Below are 26,543 nucleotides of genomic sequence, written 5' to 3'. Positions count from 1 at the left end.
ATCTGGCTAGAGATTTATCAATTCTGTTAATTTTTTCAAGGAAACAGATCCTAGTTTTGTTGATCTGCTCTATTATTTTTTCGATTTCCATATCATTGATTTCTGCTCTAATCTTTATTATTTCCCTTCTTCTGCTGGTTTTGGGCTTCATTTGCTATTGTTTTCCCAGATCTTTCAGTTGTGTGGCTAGGTTGTGTTTTTGAGACCTTTCTTCCTTCTTTAGGAAGGCCTGGATTGCTATGTACTTCCTCCTTAGACTGCCTTTGCTGCTTCCAGAGGTTTTGGACTGTTGTGTTTTCATTTTCATTGGCTTCCATATACTTTTTAATTTCCTTTTTAATTTCTTGGTTAAGCCATTCATTCTTTAGTAGGATGTTTAACCTCCAAGAATTTGTGGTCTTTCCAAATTTTTTCTTGTGATTGATTTCAAGTTTCATAGTTTTGTGGTCTGAAAATATGCATGATATGATATTGATCTTTCTGTACTTGTTGAGGGCTGATTTGTGACCTAGTATGTGATCTATTCTGGAGAGTATTCCATGTGTACTGGGAAGAATGTGAATTCTACTTTAGGATGAAATGTTCTGAATATATCTATTAAGTCCATCAGGTGCAGTGTGTCATTAAAAGCCATTGTTTCCTTGTTGATTTTCTGTTTAGATGATCTGTCCATTGCTATAAGTGGGATGTTAAAGTCCCCTACTGTTATGGTATTATTATCAATGAGTTTCTTTCTGTTTGTGCTAATTAATTTATATATTTGGGTGTTCCAAGTTGGGGTCATATATATTTACAATTGTTAGATCTTCTTGGTGGATAGACCCCTTAATTATGATGTAATACGCTTCATCTCTTGTTACAGGCTTTGTTTTAATATCTAGTTTGTCTGATGAAATATGGCTACTCTGGCTTGCCTTTGACATCCATTATATTATACGTGAATTTTCAATTTTTTTAAATTTAATTCTTTAAAAAAATTTTATTTATTTATTTTTGATGTTTATTTATTTTTGAGACAGAGAGAGACAGAGCATGCGCTGAGCATGGGAGGGGCAGAGAGAGAGGGAGACACAGAATCGGAAGCAGGCTCCAGGCTCTGAGCTGCCAGCACAGTCTGATGTGGGGCTCAAACCCATGAATCATAAGATCATGACCTGAACCAAAGTTGGACTCCTAACTGACTGAGCAACCCAGGGATCCCATGAAATTTCTATTCTTGTGGTCTTAAAAGTGCTATAACTATTCCATGAATAATTACTGATATTTTCTTCACTTCTGAAAAATCAATTAAGATTGTCATAGAATTTTATCAAGTTGAAGCCACTTTTAAATTGCTTTCTTAACATTAAAATGTCTCTTAACCTTTGTCATAATGTTTAGAAGAACCAAATGACATCTTTTTTTAATCTTAGAAATCACGTTATCCCTTTTAATGTTTCTTTTCTTTTTTTAGTATAATTTATCGCCAAATTGGCTAACATACAGTGTGTGCAGTGTGCTCTTGGTTTTGGGGGTAGATTCCCGTGGTTCACCGCTTACATACAACACCCAGTGCTCATCCCAACAAGTGCTCTCCTCAATGCCCATCACCCATTTAGAAGCCGATAATGTTAGGGCACCTGGGTGGCTCAGTTGGTTAAGTCATGATCTCAGGTCATGAGTTGGCTCAGGTCATGATCTCACAGTTTGTGGGTTCGAGCCCTGTGTCAGGCTCTGCACCGGTGGTGAAAAGTCTGCTTGGGATTTTCTCTCTCTCCCTCTCTCTGCCCCTTACCCACTTGTGCTCTCTCTCCCTCTCAAAGTAAATGAATAAACTTAAAAAAAAAAGAAGCTGGTAATGTTATAGCTTCCATATATTCTCAGAAAAATCTCATCTAACTACAGCCACAATTTAAAGCATCAATTTGCTTTTATCAATGTGTTAAATTATATCATGCATTGTTTCTTGAGGAAATGTATTTTAAAAGATAGTTAATATTCAAGTGGACATTTATTTATTTATTTATTTTAATGTTTATTTATTTTTGAGAGAGAGAGAGAGAGAGAAACAGAGTGTAAGCCAGGAAGGCACAGAGAGTGAGGGAGACACGGAATTGGAAGCAGGCTCTAGGCTCTGAGCTCTCAGCGCAGAACCTAACACGGGGCTCAAACCCATGAACCACAAGATCATGACTTGATCCCAAGTTTGATGCCTAACCAACTGAGCCACCCAGAGCAAACTTTTAGAATGCACCACTTTAAAAGCTCAGATCTTATTTAGTGATTGTACAAATGGAAACGTCACCTTTTCTACAAATTCTACAACATTGTTTTTTCCTTACAACCTAATCTGATTTTTGCTTTCTTCCCCAGTTTAAGGCCAATCCTCCTGCTGTGACTTTCAAACTAACTGGAGAGACAGATGGCATATTTCAGATACAACCAGATGGACTTTTGTATCATAACAAAGCCCTGGATAGAGAAACAAGAGCTGTTCACAAACTCCAGGTGAATTGAAACCAGACAAAGGAATCTAACTCCAACCTCTCTGAACATCTTTTATCTTAGAAGAATCACTGGCACCTGCATTTCTTTCACAGAATCCTGTTACGGCTCTCTTGACATTAATGTCATGCTTTGCAAACCTCATTTGTCAATTTTTTTTAAAAAGATTTTTTTTTCAACGTTTATTTATTTTTGGGACAGAGAGAGACAGAGCATGAACGGGGGGAGGGACAGAGAGAGAGGGAGACACAGAATCAGAAACAGGCTCCAGGCTCTGAGCCATCAGCCCAGAGCCTGACGCGGGGCTCGAACTCACGGACCGCAAGATCGTGACCTGGCTGAAGTCGGACGCTTAACCGACTGCGCCACCCAGGCGCCCCTCATTTGTCAATTTTTTACCAACTACAAAGGGATACCCCTTTGGGTATGGCAAAGATACCCTTTTCTTCAGGCTTTTTAACCAGAGTAACCCAATTTAAATTGCCAAGGCCCTCAGAAAGCATTACTTGCCCAAGCATGGCCATGCTCAAGTACCTGGATCAAAACCAAGCCAACCCTTCTCTGATATTCCACTGGTATCTTCCTTTGGTTGTTGTGTGGGTTCTGGATCCACAGAGAAGGCAGCATCAGTGCTAGGACAGACCTCCTGTGGGCCTTGCAAGAAGCAGAAGTAACCGGTGGTCAGAGGATCTGACTAAAGATAACTTCTCCCTCTTTGTCCTCCTTAGTTTTTCATGGTTTGTAGCTGAATACATGGGAATGGCAGAGAGCTAACTGTAGGAAAAAAAAGAACAAGCAAAAGCTTCCTGTCTGGTAACATCTATTGGCTTTGCAGGTTGACCACTAAAATGCTCTGTAAGAGGACATGACACTTCCACAGTCTTAAGGGTCAAAGTGTTCTTATCTAACTGACTCCAACTATTTAGAAAAGAAGCACGTCTAGTGTCCAGTATACCCTACTGCTGGAAGAACAAAGTCATGATTAGCCAGATTTAACTGATAGGGTCCCTGTTTTAGTACCTCCCAATATAGGGCTTTTATGGGTGTCTTTCACCCCTATAGTCACAAGGCTATTGGATCTTTGACGTCTAATTTCCTTCAACTGACTTTTGAGTGTGTCATATGAAGTTCAGACTCATCATGGTGGTTTCCTTTTCCTTTCTACATCAGGTCTCCACCCTGGATGCTTATGGAGCCACAGTGGAGGGCCCAGTTCCCATCACCATAGAAGTGAAGGACATCAATGACAATCGACCCACGTTTCTCCAGCCAAACTATGAAGGCTCAGTAAGACAGAATTCTCGTCCAGGTAAAAGGCAGGAGTCTGGAGATATTTATGGAAAGGTAGAAGAATACCAGGCAGAAGTAGCAGATTTGTATGGCTAACAGCTGCGGCTATCACTCATTAAGCACTTCCTGACATATTTAAATTTCACAACAGTCACCTAGGAGTTAGTTTATTATCTCCATTGCTCTAAGACATGGTTTCTCAGCTTTGGCACTACTGACATCTTGGACCTGATAATTCTCTTTTTGTCAGGGGCTGTTCTGTGCATGTTAGGATGTTTAGCAGCATCCCTGCCATCTACTCACCAGATGCTGTTAGCAACCCCTCTCCCCAAGCTGTGACAATAAAGATGCCTTCAGACATTGCCAAATGTCACCTGGGGGACAAAATCTCTCCAGTAGAGAACTATGATTCTAGAATGACCTTTAGAACACCTTAGAGCTGGGAGCACCTGGGTGACTCAGTTGGTTGAACATCTGACTCCTGGTTTTGGCTCAGGTCATGAGTTCATGGTTCGTGGGTTCAAGCCCCATGTTGGGTTCTGCACTGGCAGTGCAGGAGCTTGCTTGGGACTCTCTCTCTGCCCCTTTCTGTCTACCCCTCCCCCACTTGTTCTCAGTCTCTCTAAATAAATAAATAAATAAATAAATAAATAAATAAATAAACTATATAAAAAAAGAATATCTTAGAGCTCTAAGACACTCAAGAATACTCTAGGGAAGTGAGCTCAGTCTCTTACATTCTCCCAGAAATCTACACGCTTATGGTCACTGTTGGCTCCCAGTTCTTTTTTTTCTCTTACTTGCAACTCCTGCTTCCAGTCCATCCCTTCACTATGCTTCTACCCTTCATTTACATTAAAGCCCCTCATCAAGGCATTATTGAAGATTTGGGGTGATGAAGGAGCATTATATCATAATATGAATATGAAGAAAGCAAATGTGAATATTAGACTTCTGAGTTTTCATAAAGACTCTTGGCCATTTCCACCAACTCAATGTCAAGTTTCCCTCTATGTTACTTAATCTTGTATCTCTTTCTTCAGTGCCACTTCTAGTAACTCAGGAAGAACATTTCTTCCACTTTATCATGTGCAGCAATTTCACTTTCTGTCCCTGAGACCACAACCAAAGACTCACTTATGAATTCTGCTAAATAAGAATCTTCTTTTTTTTTAATTAAAAAAATTTTTAAATGTTTTATTTATTTTTGAGACAGAGAGAGACAGAGCATGAGCAGGGGAGGGACAGAGAGAGAGGGAGACACAGAATCTGAAGCAGGCTCCAGGCTCTGAGCTGTCAGCACAGAGCCCGATGCGGGGCTTGAACCCACAAACTGTGAGATCATGACCTGAGCCAAAGTCGGATGCTTAACCAAATGAGCCACCCAGGCACCCCAAGAATCTTCTAAGTCTTACCCTTTCTCTCTTCACCAATAGGGTCTTCTAGATCAGTGGTTCCCAAAATTTTTGGTCTCAGGGCTCCTGTGTTCTTTTAAAAATTATTAACAACTCCAAAAATCTTTTGAATATGTGGATTATATCCAGTGATGTGCTAGTAAATGTTTAATAGCTATCTTTCTGAGGGGAGAAGCCCTGATTTGTAACATTCTCCAATTTCTGTGGTATAAATACTCCCAACATGGCTTATTTTAAGCTACCAGTGGTGTTAATAATTGGTTCACAAAGTTTCTGGAAATTCAACCATTGGCTTTTAAGAGCTGGCTCTAGGACATCACTGATTATCAATATTTACCATATTAGAAATTTAAAAAATTAATTCATTGTAAGTAATAATAAACATATTTTAATGAAAGTATTTTTAAGGACAAAAGGAATTATTAAGAATAGCTTTGTTTTAATCTTTGCACATCTTTTTAATAACTGGATTAATTAACTGAAAGCAGTTGGATTCTTGTGTCCTTTTCTGCACCCATTCTGTTGCTATAGGCTGTTTTAGTTGAAGCATATGAAGAAAAACTGGCCCCACACAGATATGCAGTTGGAGAAGGGAGGAGTATTGTAATAGCATCCTCAGATAACTGTGGATATTCTTTGATACTACACCAGAACTCAACAAGTGGTGGTTTCTTAAAGGCTGGTGACAATGTGAAATCTGAAACTATACCAAAGCCTTTTTTTTGATACTCCTTTATGCTAAAATCCATCAAATTATCTTGTGCTTGACTGGATCTTTTACATGTGCATGACTCCATCAAACCTAAAATAATCTCAAAGACCCCTACAAGTCCCTGGACCATACTTCAAGAAACCCCATCCTAGGGGAAGGAAGCAGAGTAAAGATTTATTTCCCCACTGGTATAAATTATGGTACCTTCCCCCATCCTATCTCTGCCTCTTAGAAGAAAAAAGTGGCTATGGTTGGTTTGGATTTCAATTAACATAGTTTTCCTCTCTGGATATGTTTTGTTAAACAGGAAAACCCTTCATGTATGTCAATGCTACAGACCTGGATGACCCAGCTACTCCCAATGGTCAGCTTATTTATGAAATTATCATCCAGCTTCCCAAGATCAATGATGTCATGTACTTTCAGATCAACAACAAAACAGGGGCAATTTCCCTTACCCTAGAAGGTAAGTCAAATGATGCCCTCAAAAGACTGAGTCAGGAAGAGGGACCTAGATCTGTGTTACCCTTGGAGACATTTCCTTTTCTCTTCTCTCCTACTTCTCATAGGATCTCGGGAATTGGATCCCATTAAGAATCCTTCCTACAGACTGGTGGTCTCAGTGAAGGACATGGGAGGCCAGAATGATCATTCCTTCAGTGACAGCACATCTGTGAACATTATGGTGAAGGAGAATATTTGGAAAGCACCAGAGCCTGTGGAGATTGTAGAAAACTCAACTGATCCTCACCCCATCAAAATCACTCAGGTAGTGCCCAAGGAATGTCTCCAGACTACGAGATAACTTTCTTTTTTAGTTTATTTATTTATTTTTGAGAGGGAGAGGGAGAGAGGGAGAGAGAGTGCAAGCAAGGGACACAGACACAGACATGGACACAGAATCTGAAGCAGGCTCCAGGCTCTGAGCTGTCAGCACAGAGCCTGACACAGGGCTTGAACCCACAAACTGCAAGGTCATGACTTGAGCCTAAGTCAGATGCTCAACCAACTGAACCACCCAGGCATCCCTCAAGACAATGAGATAAATGGCCTCACTTTGTAGAGGACCTCTGTCATGGTCTTCACTGATATATTTATTGGGTACATTTTTACATAGCATAATTATAAAACAAACTAAATAGACAAAGTCTCTGGCCCTGAGTCTCTGGAGTTTATTAGTTTATTATCATGGGTAAACCCTGGACTTTACCAACTTGGATTCAGATACACACACATACACACACACACACACACACACAAGCTTTAAAAAAGAATTGTACTCACCTTCCCTTCCAAGTAGATACTACTAATATACATGATTTGAATAGCAGTTGCAAATATTTTTGAAAGACTGCTTCTTATTCTTGTGAGAAAATCTCTATCCAATAGACTCATCCCATCATAGACTGAGGGACAGACACAGGACTGGCCAAGAGTAGGAGTCAAGTAGGCAACCTGTACTCTTGGAGACCACCCTCCTGCGACTCCATCTCCTATATGTGCCTCTACTCTTCATTCAAATGTCCCCCCTCTTCCCACCTCTGTGGTTGGTGCTCTTACCCTGGGTCCCCTCCTACCTTAGATCCTGGAAATCCACCTTCAGGTCCACCCAGATCTGATATTTTCTGTAAGATCAGGGGGTTCCTTGACGTGAAAACTGTGGGTTAGTGAGAGAGCACTAGATTTTGAAGCAGATAACCAAAACCACATGCCTCCTCCATTATTTTAATGACTGATCATGAATAAGCCATTTAACCCCTCTGAGCCCCAGCTCCTCTTCAATAAAATGGGGATAATAATACCTCTCGTTGTTGTGAAGAATAACTCAGCAACAGTATTTGTGAACATGGATAAAAGGTTTTAATATTATGAGTCTCAGTCTGTAGTTCCCCTAAGATATTTTTCTGAATGGTGTTGTTAAGAGGTCCTGGAATGGCCCATCCCATCATACCTATTGTCAATCTTAAAAGGATTTTTATTTATTGAAATATTGAATTAATGAGCTTCACCTTCGGGGTGAAAAAAAAGAATGAAAGCAAGAGATATTCTGCTTTATCAGCTAAGAAAATGTGTCAGGACTCACAGCCATGCAAATTTCAGACTTGGGGCCTTTACTAAGTCTTATTTATTATGTAGGTTATCCCCACAAGGACTTAGAAATGCTAAAAAGAGCACACGTGTTTATTTGTTCTCAGGGCTTTCAATGTAAAGAAATTCGAGGTGCTGCACCTAATACCCAGGCCTGGGGAAAGTGCTTTGGGTGTCTTGAGACCCAGGAAGAAGAGTAGAGGGAACAGCTCAAGAGAAAAGAAGTCAGACTGAATTTTTAGGACACAAGGGGAGCTCTCTTAGAACCAAGAACATGGTCTTTGGCTTGACAGGAGGGTGGTGTTTAAACAGCTAACAAGGGTCAAGGGTGGTTCCTTGATACCCTTCCCAAGCTGGTCTGAGAGAATAGTTTAGTCTGGAAATTTCTCACAGCCATAGAGAAATTTCTCATAGCCATAGACATTGTGCCCTGGCTTCCTCACTTATAAAATGGGTATAATAGTCTCTACCTCTCCACCTCATGGGGCTCTTTGAAAATTTAATGAAATCGTACATAAGAGTGTTTAGAATTGTGTCTGGCATGTGGCAGATCCTCTGTAGGTGTTATTGTAAGTATTAGAATGTCAGAGAGGCCAGGCTGTGTCTCTAGCAAGTTGACTGATCCTACCATTCAGTTTATTTTTTGCCAAGTTGTTTACGAACAACACTAGGAGTTGGCAGTTATTCTTGTCTTTGGAGTCTCTAAGACTAAATATTTAGGGGATGAATGTGCTTTATTTATGTACTATTTGTCTTACTTAAATAATGGCATGGAGAAGAGTTTAGAGTGTCTCCTACTGCTTTTATCATCGCCATTGTTGAGTTTCAGAAACTCGTCCTATGTCATGGATTTGTTCTCAAATAGTACCAGCTGCAAAGTACATTTTGTTTCTTGAACTAATGTTTCATGGATATGAAGTCTCCATGGTCAGACCTCCAAAGGAGCAACCCACAAATTCTTTAAAGATTCACAAAGACCTGCTTTAGAGAAGAAAAACACCCCTGTGTGCTTTTTTTGAGCAATGTAACTTGGTAAAACAAGAAAACAAAAGGCTTATTTTGGTTGAGTATGAAGTAGTTCTAGGAAAACACAGACATAAAAACAAGATCGTCAGAAATTTCAAATTGAAAACCGGAAAATTGTTTATTCCTTTCCGGTTCTCTTGGTCCTGATCTATCTTTTCTCGCAATTCACCCTGGGCCCTGTAGGTGCAGTGGAATGAGCCAGGTGCACAATACTCCTTAGTTGACAAGGAGAAGCTGTCAACTTTACCGTTTTCAATTGACCAGGAAGGAGGTATTTATGTGACTCAGCCCTTGGACCGTGAAGAAAAGGATTCGGTGAGTAAGTCTGGGAGGAGTTTCACAGATAGCAAGACGGAGTCCAGTGCCTACCGACGACTAAATGCAGAATCGATTTTACATAAAAACAACGACAACCAGAGCCCCAAACCGTGTTCTGGACCCCAGTATATTATTTCTCTCAAAGACATGAGAGCACGCCCACAGATCCAACTCATTTCATTTTTTCTCGTCTTCCAGCTCTAAGTAAATTGAAAATAAAGGGGTAAATCCAAGCTGTTTCCTCTGCCTTTTAAAGGGGATGATGGAGGAGTCCTGTCTTAACACTGATCTTCCTGTTGTAGTATGTTTTTTATGCCGTGGCAAAGGATGAGATTGGGAAACCGCTTGCCTTCCCACTGCAAATTCGTGTAAAAGTGAAAGACATTAATGATAATCCACCTACATGTCCATCTGCGGTGACCGTATTTGAGGTCCAGGAGAATGAAGATATAGGTAAGAAAAGAGAGCTGTTCGAAGCTGTGTAACTCTCCACCATATATTACCTCTGTAAGCCCTTTCTCCTCTCTACTAGGTGGTGGGTGGGCAGGTAAGCCTGGTCGGGGATCGGTTGTCCATGTCTAGCACAGCACAGAGATTGAATACACTTTGGACTCCCATAGGTACAGTATTTTGGCTCAAACGTATGTGGGTGGTGCTCTGAAACTGGAGCTTTTATGACTACGACCACCACTATATTGCTACTACTACTACCCATTTACTACTACCAACTACCCCTATTATCATAACCATTTATGGATGCCAGGATCCTGTATACATATATAAGGTTATCTCATGTACAAGGTTGTCCCATCAATTCTTATTTGCCCTTCTGACAATCCGATAAAATCTCGTCAAACTTGCTAAATGATTTAAATGATCATTTACATCCAATGTCAGATACCTTACAATAAGTAAGCACTACGAATGCAAGTTGGCTTTTGACCCTTGATTCTCCCTCTCTAGGAATCAAATAATTGTTCAGGAAGATGGTAGATGAAGCTCAAGTCCTACCTATTTTTGTCCTTTCATTCTCAATTTGCTTTGTTTCTTTTCACTGTGTTGAATGATAGCTTTGGTTTTGTACAGAGGACAACTGCTAGGAGAACATTATGATGTCTGGGAGGTTTTTTTTAGCTTTATTTATTTTTAGAGAGGAAGAGAAAGAGCACATGCATGGGAGGGGCAGAGAAAGAGGGGGAGAGAGTCCCAAGCCGGCTCTGTGCTGTTAGCATGGAACCCAATGCGGAGCTCAATTTCACAAACCACAAGATCATGACCTGAGCTGAAACCAAGAGTTGGATGCTTAACTGACTGAGCCACCCGGGTACCCCTGATTTCTGGGAGTTTTAGGACTTCCCTGGATTTGGCACAATGCTTGTCTGTTACCCCATGGTAATGAGCCCATTGGTTGAACAGGCTGGCATTTCTTTCTTTCTTTCTTTCTTTCTTTCTTTCTTTCTTTCTTTCTTTCTTTCTTTCTTTCTTTCTTTCTTTCTTTCTTTCTTCTTTCTTTCTTTCTTTCTTTCTTTCTTTCTTTCTTTCTTTCTCTTCCTTTCTTTCTTCCTTTCTTTTTAATTTTATTTTTTTAATTTATATCCAAATTAGTTAGCATCTAGTGCAACAATGATTTCAGGAGTAGATTCCTTAATGTCCCTTACCCATTTAGCCCATCCCCCCCTCCCCCAACCCAACCAGTAACCCTCAGTTTGTTCTCCATATTTAAGAGTCTCTTATGTTTTCTCCCCCTCCCTGTTTTTATATTATTTTTGCTCCCCTTCCCTTATGTTCATCTGTTCTGTGTCTTAAAGTCCTCATATGAGTGAAGTCATATGATATTTATCTTTCTCTGACTGACTAATATCACTTAGCATAATACCCTGTAGTTTCATCCACATAGTTGCAAATGGCAATATTTCATTCTTTTTGATTGCCGAGTAATACTCCACTGTATATATATACCACATCTTCTTTATCCACTCACCCATCAATGGACATTTGGGCTCTTTCCATACTTTGGCTATTGTTGATAGTGCTGCCATAAACATTGGGGTGCCTGTGTCCCTTCAAAACAGCACACCTGTATCCCTTGGATAAATACCTAGTAGTGCAATTGCTGGGTCATAGGGTAGTTCTATGTTTAATTTTTTGAGGAACCTCCACTGTTTTCCAGAGTGACTGCACCAGTTTGCATTCCCACCAGCAGTGCAAAAGAGATCCTCTTTCTCAGCATCCTTGCCAAAGTCTGTTGTTGCCTGAGTTGTTAATGTTAGCCATTCTGACAGATGTAAGGTGGTATCTCATTGTGGTTTTGATTTGTATTTCCCTAAAAGATACTTTCTTTAAATTTTATTTATTGAAATAAAATTGTTGTTGCCTGAGTTGTTAATGTTAGCCATTCTGACAGGTGTAAGGTTGTATCTCATGGTGGTTTTGATTTGTATTTGCCTGATGATGAGTGATGTTGAGCAGTTTTTCATGTGTCGGTTGGCCATCTGGATGTCTTCTTTGGAAAAGTGTCTATTCATGTCTTTTGCCCGTTTCCTCACTAGATTATTTGTTTTTTTGGGTGTTGAGTTTGATAAGTTCTGTATAGATTTTGGATACTAACGCTTTATCCGATATGTTGTTTGCAAATATCTTCTCCCATTCCATCAGTTGCCTTTTGATTTTGCTGATTGTTTCCTTTGCTGTGCAGAAGGTTTTTATTTTGATGAAGTCCCAATAGTTCATTTTTGCTTTTGTTTCCCTGCCTCTCGAGAAATGTTGAGTAAGAAGTTGCTGCAGCCGAGGTCAAAGAGGTTTTTGCTTGCTTTCTTCTTGAGGATTTGGATGACTTCTTGTCTTACGTTTAGGTCTTTCATCCATTTTGAGTTTATTTTTGTGTATGGTGTAAGATAGTGGTCCAGGTTCATTTTTCTGCATGTCGCTCTCCAGTTTTCCCAGCACCATTTGCTGAAGAGACCATCTTTATCCCACTGGATATTCTTTCCTGCTTTGTCAAAGATTAGTTGGCCATATGTTTGTGGGTCCATTTCTGGGTTCTCTATTCTGTTCCATTGATCTGAGTGTCTGTTTTTGTGCCACAGGCTGGCATTTCTTGAAATGTTTTTGTCTGTTGTTTTGTGCAAGATTAGACTGCCACTCCTAGGGCCTTGCTGTCCTTGTAAGCAGACCCTCCTATACCTTGTGGACCTTCTTACCATTTTCTTTTGCTCTCTCTACTCTTCTTGCTACACATTTTTGGCACAGTGGGTGCTGTTCTGGCAGCTTGATGAGTACTGCTCCTGTGGCTTATTTGCTCACTGCTCGTAGTTTTGTTTTGTTTTTTTCTTTTCTTGCTGTCAGGAGTCCTATATAGGTTACCTATTGTCTGTGTGTTCTGCTCAGGTCCTCTTTTTTTCATTTATTCTAATTCTTGCTGCAGTAGGAAGGGTTAAATGACAGCTTGAAGGATTTTAGTTAATTATAAGGAAGAATCTTCCAACAGTGACAGTTGTGTAAGAATGAAATGTATTACAATAGCCAAGAAATACTTGTGGCATCACCCTTTTTGAAAACCTCCCAGATTTCTGGTCTGTGATGCTAAATGAAGGTAGAGGATCTTTGAAGAACTTTCCAGATGATCACTCAAGTTTTTTTGTTTAGGGCCTAACATTTAGTGTATTAGTTGTCTATTGCTACATAACAAATGTCCCCCAAACTTCACAGTTTCAAACAAATATTTATTATATCAAAGTTTCTGTGAGTCAGGAATCAGAGTGTAGCTCAGTTGGGTACCTTTGATTCAGAGGGGAAGCTTGGGTGTGGGGGGCAGTGAGAGCTCGAAAAATGGTGACCAAGATGAAAGTCAGTATTTTTATAATCTAATCCCTGAGGTGACATCCATCATTTTACCATATTCCATTCATTAGAAGTGAGTCACTAGGCCCAACCCACATTCAAGAGGTGGGGGTTACACCAGGGCATTAATATGGGAGAGGTCATTGGGAACAATTTTAAAAGCTGCCTACCTTTGGGAAGAGGATAGTACTAGCTTTCTGAGACTGGTGAAGAACTCACTGTTGGTAGAATAAACTGTTCAGGGGCCCAGGGGATATTTGCTTCTCTAAAGGTGGGAATTTATTTTGTAGCTATATTTCACAAGGTTTCAAATGGTGGATGTAATGGGCCAGGAATTCTTATAAATCAGCACAGATTGAGTCTGTTCTCTATATTTAGCCTAAACAAAGATTTAGTATCTTTAGTGTCTTTTATTAGCCCAAATCTCGTAGGACTCATGTCCCCAAATTTTAGCAATGCCAATATTAATTCTGAAATCCCATTCGTTACCAAGTTCTATGTGTTCATACAGGAAATTTCGTTTCTCGTAAAAGGCCCACCTCCCTGCCCCACCTGCCTAAACTATTTCTGAGTGTCCCAAGAGATGCTGTATATACCTCTGAATCAATTCAGGCTGCCACCTGCCCCTGGCCTTTGTCACTCAGAGACATGGCCCTCCTTTTACTACTGGCCCACCTAAAACGTTCTCTGCTCCCACTAAGTAGCATCCTCTGCTGGAATTTCCCCAGTCACTGATGTTGATAGTCCTCATGGTGACTCTGACAGCTGGAATTTTCCTGTGGGGTGGGAGAAGAACAGTGTCCTCTGTGTTACACTTACTTGCTGAGAGGAAAGGTCCAAGGCAGGGCTGCTCAGACCACAAAAGATCACAGAATTTAGTAAGATACTCTTTCATTCCAACACACATATTTTTAAGGGCAGATGTATGCCACAAAGGTGACTTGGTTATAATGGACTCAGAAATAGCAGCTACTGCCATATTAGATAAATATTTGCCTATGCCCTGTAGATCATAATGCCCCCTCCCCAGCCCATGAGACACATCTACATGTGTCTGGTTCCATTATAGACAAAACATACATACTTCTCTACCTCTCCTGTCAAAAAAAAAAATCTATAAATTTCCATGTAAGTCAGTTGATGCAAATTGATTGGGGAAGGGGTGAAACTTAACTCCACAACTGGGATGTATTCAAATTTTAGCCCCAAGGTGGAACTTATACTGCATGTTGAGAAACCCACAGTTCTCGTTTCACAGAGCAAGACGATCCAGAACCTATTAGAACTCACTCAGAACTAGAGGGAGCAGTGAGTCATAGCCTCTGACTTCTGGAACTCCCTGGACCAAAACACTCACCAGCATAAAATACATGGGGCTATAAACTGCACCAAGGTGGGGGATGTGTGCCTGTTCTTTGCCCTGTGTTATCTTTGGGGTGGGGTCAGTCTCTGCAACCAATGCATAAAGTTGCTTAGAAGCAAGCCACAGTTGGCTCAGCCTTGTTTCGTTACACCATTTGTCTTGTCTATTAGTGTCCAAGGGGGGCCATAACAAATGACCACAAAGTTGGTGCCTTCAAACAACAGAAATGTATTCTCTCACAGTTCTGGAGGCTAGAAGTCTAAAATCAAGGTGCCAGCCATGAGAGAATTCTTTCTTGCCTCTTCTAGCTTCTGTTGGTTCCTGGCATTCCTTGACTGCTTAAGGCATCACTCTAGTATTTGCCTCCTCCTTCACGTGGCCACCTCCTCTGTGTGTGTCTTTGTCTTCTCTTCTTCTAATAAGAACAGCAATCACTGGATGTAGTCTACTCTAAATTCAGGATGATTTCATCTCAAGATCCTTAACTAATTACATCTGCAAAGACTCTATTTCCAAATAAGGTCACATGTGAGGTTTCAGGTGGACATGAATTTTTGTAGGACACTATTTGTTATGGGCTGAATTGTGTCCCCCCCTAAAATGCATATGGTGAAATCCTCAGTATGTCAAAGGAGAAATATTATTTAGAACTAGGTTCGTTAAAGAGGTAGTTAAGTTGAAATGCTTCCATTAGTGTGGGTCTTAATCTAATATGAATGGTGTCATTCTAAGAAGAGAAAATCTGGACTCGGACATGTACAGAGGACTGGCCATGTGAAGACATGGGAAGACGGCCATCTGGAAACCAAGGAGAGAAGTCTTAGAACCAACCAACCCTGCTAACATCTTGATCTCAGATCTTTAGCCTTCAGAAACTGTGAGAAAATAAAGTTCTGTTGCTAAATCTATCCAACCTGTGGTACTTTGTTATGCTGGCCCTGTCAGACTAATATACTGCTCGATGTACTACACTATGGAAAGAGTGAGAAGAACCAAATAAATCTAAGAACTTTAGTCTGCTACTCAGAGTTATTTATAGCACTTTCTAGGAAACTGCTTATCCAGTGAAACCCTTTTTAATACAGTAGATTAAATAGAGCCTGTAATGGATGGATTCCCTTTATTCCCTCTCCACAGGTAGCAATATTGGGACTTTTATTGGCCATGACATGGATGAAGAAAATACTGCCAACAGTGTTTTAGTATACAAAATTGTGGATCAAATTCCCAAACTTCCCAAGGAAGGACTCTTCCTGGTCCAAACCTACTCGGGAGTGGTCCAGTTGGCTGGGCAGTCCTTGAAGAAGCAAGACACTCCGCAGTACAATTTGACAATAGAGGTATCTGACAAAGGTTAGTATCATGTTCACTGTCAAAAGTGAAATACTGTTTTCCTTCCAGTTGCGATTTGTTAAGCTGCTCTAATGCCTGGGTGTATTACAGAATGCCATTTGAGAGTTTTTCCTTCCTTTATAAAACACACATGGAACATAGAGGGAGTTGGCCCAACATGGTAAAGGCCAGAGTTACATACAGTTCAGGCATCAGAACCATTAGACCACAATACAAACCTAACCTTGAATGGAGGAGAGAAGGAAAGAAGGCTGGTGGGAGTACCGTAGAGCATTAAGAGTAAAACAAAAAAAAAAAGAAAAAAAAAAGGAAAAAAGGAAAAGTTGGCCAAGGTCATTGAGGAGTCCAAGGTTAGCCATCAAAAGAGTCTATGATCTCCTTGAACATGCCTGCCTTGGCATGCCTGCCTTGCTCGGTCACTGGTTGGGGCAGCCCATGGGAAGTGAGGCCTCAGTGCAAACATACTGATGGATTTCAAAGCACAGCAGCGGGGCCATTGTCAGTTAAGTTCCCTGTTGTTGGAAGTCAGCAAGGCACGTTCTCATGGCTGCTGTGATCACGAACCAGCCTGTTAATTGTATTTTTCTATTCTCCCTTTCAGACTCCAAGGACTGTATTGTATGAAAGTGGGGGAGCAATACACTTGGGGGAGTTCTGTTTTCTCTCAGCTTCCAGTTGGCCATGTGACATCACGAGGAGACATTGTTCCTTTTCCCGTACAATTTCAAAGCAAGTGGTTCTTAATCTTTGTCGGTCCCAGGACCCTTTGAAACTCTGATGAAAACGGTGCATTCTCTAAGAAACGCACACATTTTCAGACAAGTGTGCATAGACATACAAAAACACATGTATTCATAGCCAGATTTATTTGAGAGGCACACACACTCCTAGGTTAAGAATCTTTCTTTGAGTTAACTAGCACCGAATGTCACACGACCAATAGTTCAGTAACTGTTGAGCTAGGAGTCATAGATTATATAGGCACAGAGAAGAAGAGAGCATCATTTGACACCACTCTTCACCTTTCCCCCTTTATATGGATATTGATATACTGAAGAGAATTAGGGTTTAATAGGCCTCTACTACAGACTTTTTGGAAGTTAGTAATTTGGCAAATATTGAGGGCCTGATATATGCCTAGCATTATGTTAAGAGGTACAACAGAAGTGAGTATAATAAATCATCCCTTCCTATGATGAATTAACAGTTTCACGCCTTTAGCCATCCGTTCTTTTGGCAAATAGTTATTGAGCGCTTACCTTGCATAAGATACCATTCAAGGTACTGAAGATACATAGATGAATAAGACCCAGTGTCTGTCCTCAAGGAGCATTTCATGATAAAGGAGATGGACATGTGAATAAATAAATTACAAGAAACATGGTAGCCTATGAAGGAAATGAATGACTCAGTGGAGGGAGAGGGCAGGTAAGGCTTTCTAAAGGAAGGGGTTTCATTGAACTGAGTTTTGAAGGATGAATATGACAAGTTATAAAATAGTGCAGGGCTTATAGAGGAGAAGAAATTCCATCTGCAAATGCATTGAGACCTGAAGAAATTTGAGGCTGCAAAGGCATAAGGTGGAAATCAGATTACAAATTCTCTATGTTCGTGAGTACATCTATATAGAAAATGTGGACCAGATCATGAAATATATTTATTCATAAATATATACGTGTGTATGTGTGTTGTTGGAATGAAACATTCAATTGTACACTACTCTAGCCTAGAGACTCGGCTTAATTAGCATAGTTTTACATAAAATCCTGGCTCACTGTTGGCCCAACTTGAGGTTTGTGCAGAGCGAGGAGCCAGCAAGTTCAGGTCCTGAGACCACCCCTCCTCCACCCTCCCTGCACCAGCCCCGCCCCCCACCACAATGTTAGCCATTCTTGTTGTCTGCAAATATTCCAGGGACTGACCCCAGCTTTAATCAGCATCCATCATTATAATTCGAATGTTATTAGATCACAAGCCTGGCCTCATGTCCGGTGCTTTGAACGCCATTCATGCCTGAGTGTGTTTGTCAGGATCCTAGCAGCAAACAGTTCCTCAAAAGGAATAACCAAGAAGAGTTTAAAGAAGGGGTTATTTGCAAAGGTTGAAGGCAAGGTTAAGGGAAAGCAATGGGAGGTGTGAAGCATAATAGACGGCCTGCCTTCCACGGAGGCGGAGGCGGGGTGGGAAGGGGCAAGGGAAGGGAACATTCCCGGAAGGAGCAAGACCTGTACTTGTACCTATAGGAGAGGCTGCTGGCAAAGGGGAACTGCACCCGACTTCTGTCCTCCCACCCCTCCTCCCATCTCCTGTCACTGCTGCCATTGGCAGCACCCAGGGTGTCCGTCATGTAGTTAGTTTCTGAGGTCAGCCTCCCAGGGCACAGAGCAGGGTGAAGGGTGGAGAGCAGACAGAGAGAGCAAAGGGAGCACATGGATTTGAATCCTGGCTCAACCACTAGTTAGCGTGTGACCTCGGTTAGCTTATCTAGCTTTTCTATCCTGTGGTGTCCTCATTCGTGAACTAAATGAGAATGATGATAGTACTTACGTCATGAAATTAGCCTGAAGATGAAATGAGTAATGCTGGTAAAGCACTGATACAGTGCTGAAGATTTGCGTTGGGATAAGAACCTCAGTTCTGTTGTTATTGACATTTCATTCATTCATTCATTCATTCATTCGTTCATTCATTCATTCATTCATTCATTTATATTTAAGAGAGAGAGTGCTCTCTAGTGCAAATGGGGGAGAGGGGCAGAGGAAGAGAGAGAATCCCAAGCAGCCTCCACGCTCAGTGCAGAGCCTGACACGTGGCTCGATCCCATAACCCTGGGATCATGACTTGAGCCAAAATCAAAAGTTGGATGCTCAACTGACTGAGCCACTCAGGTGCCCAGTTATCAACATTTTATAGAAAAACTAACTGAGGCACAGAGTCCTTGAGTGACACACACCAAACTCTTACACATCTGGTAAGTGACAGAGTCAGATTTTAACAGTGGGACTCCAGAGCCCTGAGTCTTAGCCATTATACAACATAATATATCATGGCTTAGAACCATGGGGACCCCAGAAAAGAAACTGTCACGTTGTTCCTCACTCTGGATATTTCCCTGGGCACCCCATTCCCATCTGTATTCTGTGTCCCTCTTGGACCTAGGTTGAACCTGCTATCTCTGACCAGATATTTGAATAGTCAAACCCACCCTCAAAGTCTGTGTTATTTCCCAAAGGGTTCCAAAGGGTCAGCTACCTCTGACCCCCTCTCACCTCCTACAGGCTGGGTAGCCAGGCTTTTTGAAGAGGGCTAACTGTAACACTTCCTCCCTCATTTGGAGGAAAGGGAACAGGTACCCGACTTTCCCACCATAGAGGACAGAGAAGCAGGATGGTAAGTACTGGAAGTGTTCAGAGAAGGAAAGACAGCTAGCTGGGCTACTCAGGGAAGGCTTTCTGGAAAGATAGTTTTGCACTAGGCTTTGAAGGCTACAAAAGTTTCACTAGTTAGAAAAGAGAGGTTGGTTGCTTCACAGGAAAAAAACCCAAACTGCCTTGATCAGGACAAGCCTTACCGAGGAAGGGGCATGTGTTCCATGTGCCTGGAGCGCCCAGAGGAACTTCTTCCAGGGCTTTCTCCAGCCTCCTTTTGGTGACCTGCTTGTGGGTACAGGTGGGGAGCGGAGAATTCTGTTTCCACAAAAACTGCATGCCAGTAGCAGACTTCTGGCTGTGGCTGTCACTTGCCTTGCCAATGTTTTTCTTGCAGATTTCTAATTTTAATGCATGATTTCTAACGAAAAATTATTGTCATATGACTTTGCCTTTCAGATTTCAAAACCCTCTGTCACGTGGAGATCAATGTCATTGATATCAATGATCAGATCCCCATCTTTGAAAAATCAGATGTGAGTAGTTTTCATCTGTTTTTTCTTTATTTTGTTCATATTACTTGACCCTTACTTCTGCGATAAAGACACTGTAAGTAGTTAGGAAAAATTCCAGACTTTAAAGGTAGCTTTAGGCAAACTGGTAACAAACCCAGACACCATCTTCAGTGGAAATCTTCAGGGAACAATAGCATTCACTGTTATAGTATATAACAGCGTTTATAAACAGAATTTTATAAACTTCTACCAATGGCTCATTTCTTCCAAGGGCTTGCTTAAAAGCTGCACCCGCAGTCTTTGTCAAATGGAATGGAGTGGAATGGCTAATTGCAATTTGTCATCATATATTGTGTGACAATAAATGGTCTCAGACCAGCATTTTTAGTCAAAAATGTGATGTCTGGAATATTGGCACTTTCCACTCCTTTTGCAATAATTGGGTAAGAGAAAGGAGAAGAAAAACTAACCTCTCGGTCAAGCTCAAGAAGGATGTGCTTAAGACATTTGCAAGAATTACGAAAATTGGTCAGAAAAAGCAGGAGAAAAGGGATCAGTAGAGAATGTGAAGAAAAATATTTCACATATTTTGATTTGGGCTTTAAACTTGGGGTGGTTTTACCACTGCTTCCCTTAAAAGGGATGTCTCTCTTTATTCTAGAGCAGAGGGAAGCCCATTTGACTAGATTGTTAGGTCACGTTTGAAGTCAGTTATGGGACGGTCCAGAGCCCTGTGATGATGATCACAAATCAAAATAGGGACAAGGCCGTGACAAAGAAAGGGAATTGATGTATGAGAGGGTTTGGGGCGGCAAGAGGTGTGACTGAATATAACTTGTGTAGCAGGCACTGGGGCTACACAAGCATGGGGTAAGGAACCCCTTCCTTCTCAGTCTCCAGGAGCCCTTCCTTGTGTTGTGGTTTCCTTCTGGTCCATCTGGACAGTGCTTTCACACTGAGGACAAGAACACCCTTCTTTGAGAGTCGGAAATACAAACTGGGCTCTTGAGAGAGTGAGTGGGCTTCTGTCATTGCCCCAGTCCTCCTCCTGGGCCCTGCCTATTACCATCTTTAAGATCATGATGCCGAGAGAGATGATCGGGGGATTTTCAGTGGAGATGGTCTAGGCCAGTGAATAAGAACACAGGCTTTGGAACTGGACAAGCATGGGCTTGAGTCCCAATTCTGTGACTCACTAGTTGTGTGCTCTTGGGTGGGGTTTACCCTTCCAATCTTTTGTTTTTCTGTCAAATGGAAATGATAATATAGCTACTCAATGGAGTGTTTTATTGCTTATCTTTATTGAGTACTTATGTGCCAGGCATTCAGGGGGTTTACATGCTTTATCTCTCTCAATCCCCACAGCAAGCAGGAAGTAGGTCCTACTATTATTTTCATTAGACAGATGATCACCTGAGACGTAAGGAAATTAGATGACTTGCTTCCAGTCACCTGGCTCCTGAGTGGCAAGCCTAGGATTCATCCCCAGGCTGTTTGACTCCAAAGTTCAGGCTCTTACCCTCTATTCCTTGGTGGATTACAGATGAACTAAAATAATGTAATATGTAAAGTGCCTGCCACAATTTAGGTACTCAACACATAGTAGCTATTTATTTATATGATCACTAGTATAATAATTTCAGTTAGTAAACATATTGGATGTGAGAAGGGGAATCTATTTTAGAGTCCTACCAGTAGCTCTGAGACCTGTTTCTTGGTGCAATGGATATCAGTCTACAAGTATGACTGAAGTCAAAATCAACTGCACCAAATTTATCAGTAGGAAAACATGCTCGGTAAGTATTGATACAAACTATGACGTGTGTTCATTGTGAAACGAAAGAGACAAATTTGCCCTTTGGTAATTGTGCTTGATGACAGAGGACATTCTCGTTTTCTTCTCCTATTTTTTTTTTTTTTTGTTGTTGTTGTTAGTATGGAAACCTGACTCTTGCTGAAGACACAGCCGTTGGGTCCACCATCTTGACCATCCAGGCCACAGACACTGATGAGCCATTTACTGGGAGTTCTAAAATCCTGTATCGTATTATACAGGGAGACAGTGAGGGGCGACTGGGGATTGACACAGATCCCCATACCAACGCTGGATATGTCATAATTAAAAAGGTAAATAGCCCCGTTAGTGGAAGTTTTCTTTTTGATAAATCAAGTTACTTGGGACGGTGTAAGGATCTAGGAGGAGAGGTAATGGATTAGCAGTGACTTTGCAGGTGTAGTGAGAGACTCCTAGAGCACTCAGTCATTCTCATCCACCGGAAAGACAGAAGGCCAAGATTCTAGTTCTGCGTCTGTCACTAACTCAGCAAGTAACCTTTGTGGAGGGAGGGAGGGTTGCCATAGAAGATATATAAAATACAGGATAAATAATATTTTAGAATAAGGGTATCCCATGCAATATTTGGGACCTATTCATACTAAAAATAATGTTTGTTGTTTACCTGATATTCGAATTTAACTAGGTGTTCTATATGTTTAAATCTTGGGAATGGGGAGGTTTTGCTTAGGGCTTTACTTTGCAAGTGTGGGATGTTAGACTGGATGAGCCCTATGAGCCCTTTAGGCCGTAGACCCTCTATTCTAATGTGTCATCCATAGATTCTTCTTTAATAATGACTGGAAATTGGTATATCTCCTTCCAAGGTTTAATAGACAAGTTTATCCTTTCCTCCTATCCTTCCTGCCAACCCCCTACTTTCATCTTTTATGGTATTGCTGAACTCACTGGCTCTCACTTTATCTTTCCTTCTGTAAGGACTGGGAAGTCTAGAGCCAAAGTCTAATTACCATAGTAGCTACTTCCTTGTACACAATCTTCCCATCCCTTCTTCATTCTATTCCCATCCCGCAACTGACCTTTTTTCTCTATGGCTGCCTCATCTATGCTTTAGAGCATGTAAATAGTCTACCAGATGACTCAATAGGAAGCAGTACTCAGTGTCATCCAATATATTTGGAAATAAAAGGGATAAGAGTTACAGTGATAGTCTCTGTAGGTGTGGTTGAGTGTTGAAGGTTTGCAGTGCAGTGTGCTAGAGGCTGCAAAAAAAAGGTGCTGGAGGAAAGTTTTGGATAGAAGCACGGGGAGGAAAGTGCTAGTGTTGAAGGGAGCCCTAGGGCAGAGTGTCGGGATTCTGATCCTATTATTACCATATACTTCACTTCTGACAAAGGGCCTCGTTGGGATCGAGCGGCGAGGTTTGTGTTTGGACCAACTCAAACCATTAGCATCCTGTATCAGTCTGACATTTGGAAAAGATGATGTTATAACTACCCACCCCCCGCCTTCTTCATGGCTGTCTATGTGGAGAAGAACCACAGAAGGAACAGGCAAATGAAAGGACAGTTTTCAGAGTTGGCAGTGGGTGCTCCAGGAAGCATGCTGACAGGGACAAACGGCTCCCAGTTTGTCCAGGACCAGAGCTCTTTGGAGATCTACGAGAAGATAGAGGCCTGTCCATCTCAGTACGAGTAATTTCCACATGTCAACATTTCTTTGTGGTGGCTTTTGTGAACCAGCTTAAGTTAACTTGACCATTTGTGGCTATTGGGCACCTTTAGGGAGGTGTTGGTGACCCCAAATGATCAGTGGTGGGTGCAAGGTGTGAGTATCCTCCCACACAACCCTGGCGTGAGGAGGTACGTTACAATCACGCAGGCCTCTGACCTAAATCTTTGTCACATCCTTATTGTGTTTGTGGTTGTATTCCAAGTGTCTGGAATATTGCATGGCGCATCGTAGAGTCTGATAAATATTGGTTGACTGAATAAATAACTGAATTCTGCACTATATACACAAAAAGAATCATCCAGCTTGTGCTGTAGTCCTGTGAAGTCCCAGCTCTCCATCCCTCAGGCACTGTGATGACAGTATTCTCGTGAGAGGATTTGTCTGACTGTCCAAAGAAAGAGGATCCTAGACAGAACAGAACTGGAGTTCTAGAACTCGGAAGGGTATAGGCTGCTAGCCTAGCCACATGCTCACACTGTTGTTCATGTGATGACTGAGAGATTATACCACATCTTAAACCAGACTACATGTCTTGGAGACCACTAATACCACCCCATCGCTTTGTAAGATCACTCTGCCAATTAACGAACCTTCTAGGGCTGCTTGAGGTAGTTATGGCTCAAGGCCTGCAGTAGCTGCAGCGTGTATCTCTGATTAAGATCTTTTAAATGCTAAGCAACAGCTCACCCTAAGGTGTAGATTCTGGGTTTAGGATATACCAAATGTTAACCAATAGCCCTTAGGATGTATGTATTCACTATGACAGATGTGTGTATTTATACTGTTCTTAGTGTTTTAAGTAAATTAGACCCTGTAATGTGGTTACTTGTATGTGTCTTAGACTTCTAATTCCATATCCGTTAAGCTGCTAGGGGAGTACCATTGCTTTTGAAGCATCGTGTCAATCATCTTTCAACGTTTAAAACTAGTTGAAAAAACGGGGCGCCTGGGTGGCTCAGTCGGTTAAGCGTCCGGCTTCAGCTCAGGTCACGATCTCGCGGTCCGGGAGTTCGAGCCCCGCGTCGGGCTCTGGGCTGATGGCTCAGAGCCTGGAGCCTGCTTCCGATTCTGTGTCTCCCTCTCTCTCTGCCCCTTCCCCTATTCATGCTCTGTCTCTCTCTGTCTCAAAAATAAATAAACTTAAAAAAAAAAAAGCTGCTGAGGATTCAACTCAGTTAAAAAAAAAACTAGTTGAAAAAATTATGGTCAAAAATACATCACATAAAATCTATCCTTTAAAATTTTATAGTGCACCTTACCTATATGCACACGGTTGTATAGCATATCTCTAGATCTCTTTCATCGTGCATGAATGGAACTGTGCATTCCTTGAACAGGAGCTCCCCACTTCCCCAACCCTCCGGCTCCTGGCAACCACCATTCTACTTTCCATTTCTGTAAATTTGACTATTCCAGGTAGCTCCTTTAAGTGAAATCATATAGTATGTGTCCTTCTGTGACTGGCTTAGTTCCCTTAGCTTAATGTTCTCAGGGTTCTTCCATGCTGTAGCATGTGACAGGATTTTCCTCTTTTTTTAAAAGGCTGCATACTTTTTCATTGTATGTATATACATTTTCTTTATCCATTCACTTGTCAGTCCACATTTTGGTTATGTCCCGTCCTTAGCTAGTGTGAATGATGCCGTCATGATCATGGGAATGCAAATTTCCTGCTTTCAGTTCTTTTGGGTAAATGTCCAGAAGTGGATTCCTGGATTATATAGCTGCTCTAGTGTTAATTTTTTGAGGAAACTCCATGCTATTTTCCATAGCAGTTGTACCATTTTACATTCCCACCAACAGTGCGTGAGGGTTCCAATTTCTCCACATCCTCACCAACACTCGTTACTTTCTTTTCTTTTTTTAAAGTTTTTAAAAAATGTTTGATCTATTTATGAGAGACAGAGAGACAGAGTGCAGCGAGGGAGGGGCAGAGAGAGGGAGGCACAGAATTTGAAGCAGGCTCCAGGCTCTGATCTGTCAGCACAGAGCCTGACGCGGGGCTTGAACTCACAAACCGTGAGATCATGACTTGAGCCGAAGTCAGGTGCTTAACTCACTGAGCCACCCAGGTGCCCCTTGTTATTTTCTTTTCTTAAATTTTATAATGGCCATTCTAACAGATGTGGTTTTGATTTGCATTTCCTTGATGATTTGCGATGCTGGCCATCTTTCAATATACCTGTTGGCTACCTGTATATCTTCTTTAGAGAAATGTCTATTTTAAGTCCTTTGCCCATCTCAAAATCGGATTATTTTAATTTTTTCAGTTTTTTGCTGTTGAACTGCAGAAGTTTCTTCTTACATGATGCATATAACCTCTCATCAGATATGCAGTTTGTAAAGTCTTTTATTCTGTAGGTAGGTAGGTAGGCTTTTCATGCTGTTGCTGGTTTCCTCTGCTCTGCAGAAGCTTTTCACTTTGATGTAGTCCCACTGGTGTATTTTTGCTTTTATTGCCTGTGCTTTTGGTGTCATATCCGAAAACTAAGTTCTTAATCGCATTTCTATCAGCACCTGTTCATCTGAATGGCAAATGTGCTAATGTCTCACACGGACTCCAGTGGACTGGAACTAAGCTCCACTGCATGCATGTGGTTCAGGTCCCCCAGTGATGGCAGAGCTGGGAACTCGACCCCCAACCTCTGGCTCCTCTAACAAAACGTTTCTGTTGAGGCCTGGTATTGCCACTTACCAGCTCTGTGACTTTAACCAACTGCTGTCAGCTCCCACAGTCTTGGTTTTCTAATCTGTAGAGATAGGTAAAATGGAGGTACCTTCTTGTTGAGGCTGTTGGAGGATTAAATGAGAAAATACATTTATAGCTCTTAGTACAGCACCCAGCACGTAGTAAACTTAATACATGTCTGGCATTACTTTAATTCTGATGAATTCAATCTACGGCAGAAGCCAGGATTCTGCCCGTGGGCAGATGTGTTTCCGCTCTTGCTGCGGGGGCCAAACCTGCCTACTCCAAGAGTGCAGTGGTGCGAACCAGGGATCTGCTGACTCAGCCTCTCCAGCAGAAGGCCTGGAAATCAGTTGTTTTATTTATTTAGTTTTTTAAGATAACATTTGCTATTTATTAAAGTAGTTCTTACAGAGCTTACATTCTGCAGAAGGGAGCAGAGCACTCTTAGTGGTTTTATCTTTTTGGAGGTAAAGAGGAGTACCAAATGTAATTTCGTCGAAGAAAGGCAACTTGATGTTGGCTAGGTTCATGTACCAGGTCTTTGTAAGCA

The 26,543-nt window shown here is 41.5% G+C and overlaps 1 protein-coding gene across 3 annotated transcripts in view; it reads left to right on the top strand.

Moving 5' to 3' along the window:
- Window positions 1–26,543, top strand: part of CDH17 (cadherin 17) — an 84,576-nt gene that overhangs the window by 39,394 nt on the left and 18,639 nt on the right. For all 3 annotated transcript variants that reach the window (XM_011291398.4, XM_023248514.2, XM_023248513.2), the window contains 9 exons: window positions 2,353–2,487; window positions 3,655–3,793; window positions 6,209–6,367; window positions 6,471–6,670; window positions 9,199–9,330; window positions 9,636–9,786; window positions 15,674–15,889; window positions 19,717–19,793; window positions 21,708–21,899. In XM_011291398.4, the coding sequence (XP_011289700.2) occupies window positions 2,353–2,487; window positions 3,655–3,793; window positions 6,209–6,367; window positions 6,471–6,670; window positions 9,199–9,330; window positions 9,636–9,786; window positions 15,674–15,889; window positions 19,717–19,793; window positions 21,708–21,899 (1,401 nt within the window). The remainder of the gene's footprint in view (window positions 1–2,352; window positions 2,488–3,654; window positions 3,794–6,208; window positions 6,368–6,470; window positions 6,671–9,198; window positions 9,331–9,635; window positions 9,787–15,673; window positions 15,890–19,716; window positions 19,794–21,707; window positions 21,900–26,543) is intronic.

This window comes from Felis catus, chromosome F2, assembly GCF_018350175.1.
Source record: "Felis catus isolate Fca126 chromosome F2, F.catus_Fca126_mat1.0, whole genome shotgun sequence".
Taxonomy (NCBI): domain Eukaryota; kingdom Metazoa; phylum Chordata; class Mammalia; order Carnivora; family Felidae; genus Felis; species Felis catus.
The sequence above is the reverse complement of the archived record's forward strand: the minus strand, read 5'-3'. Positions and strand labels throughout refer to the sequence as shown.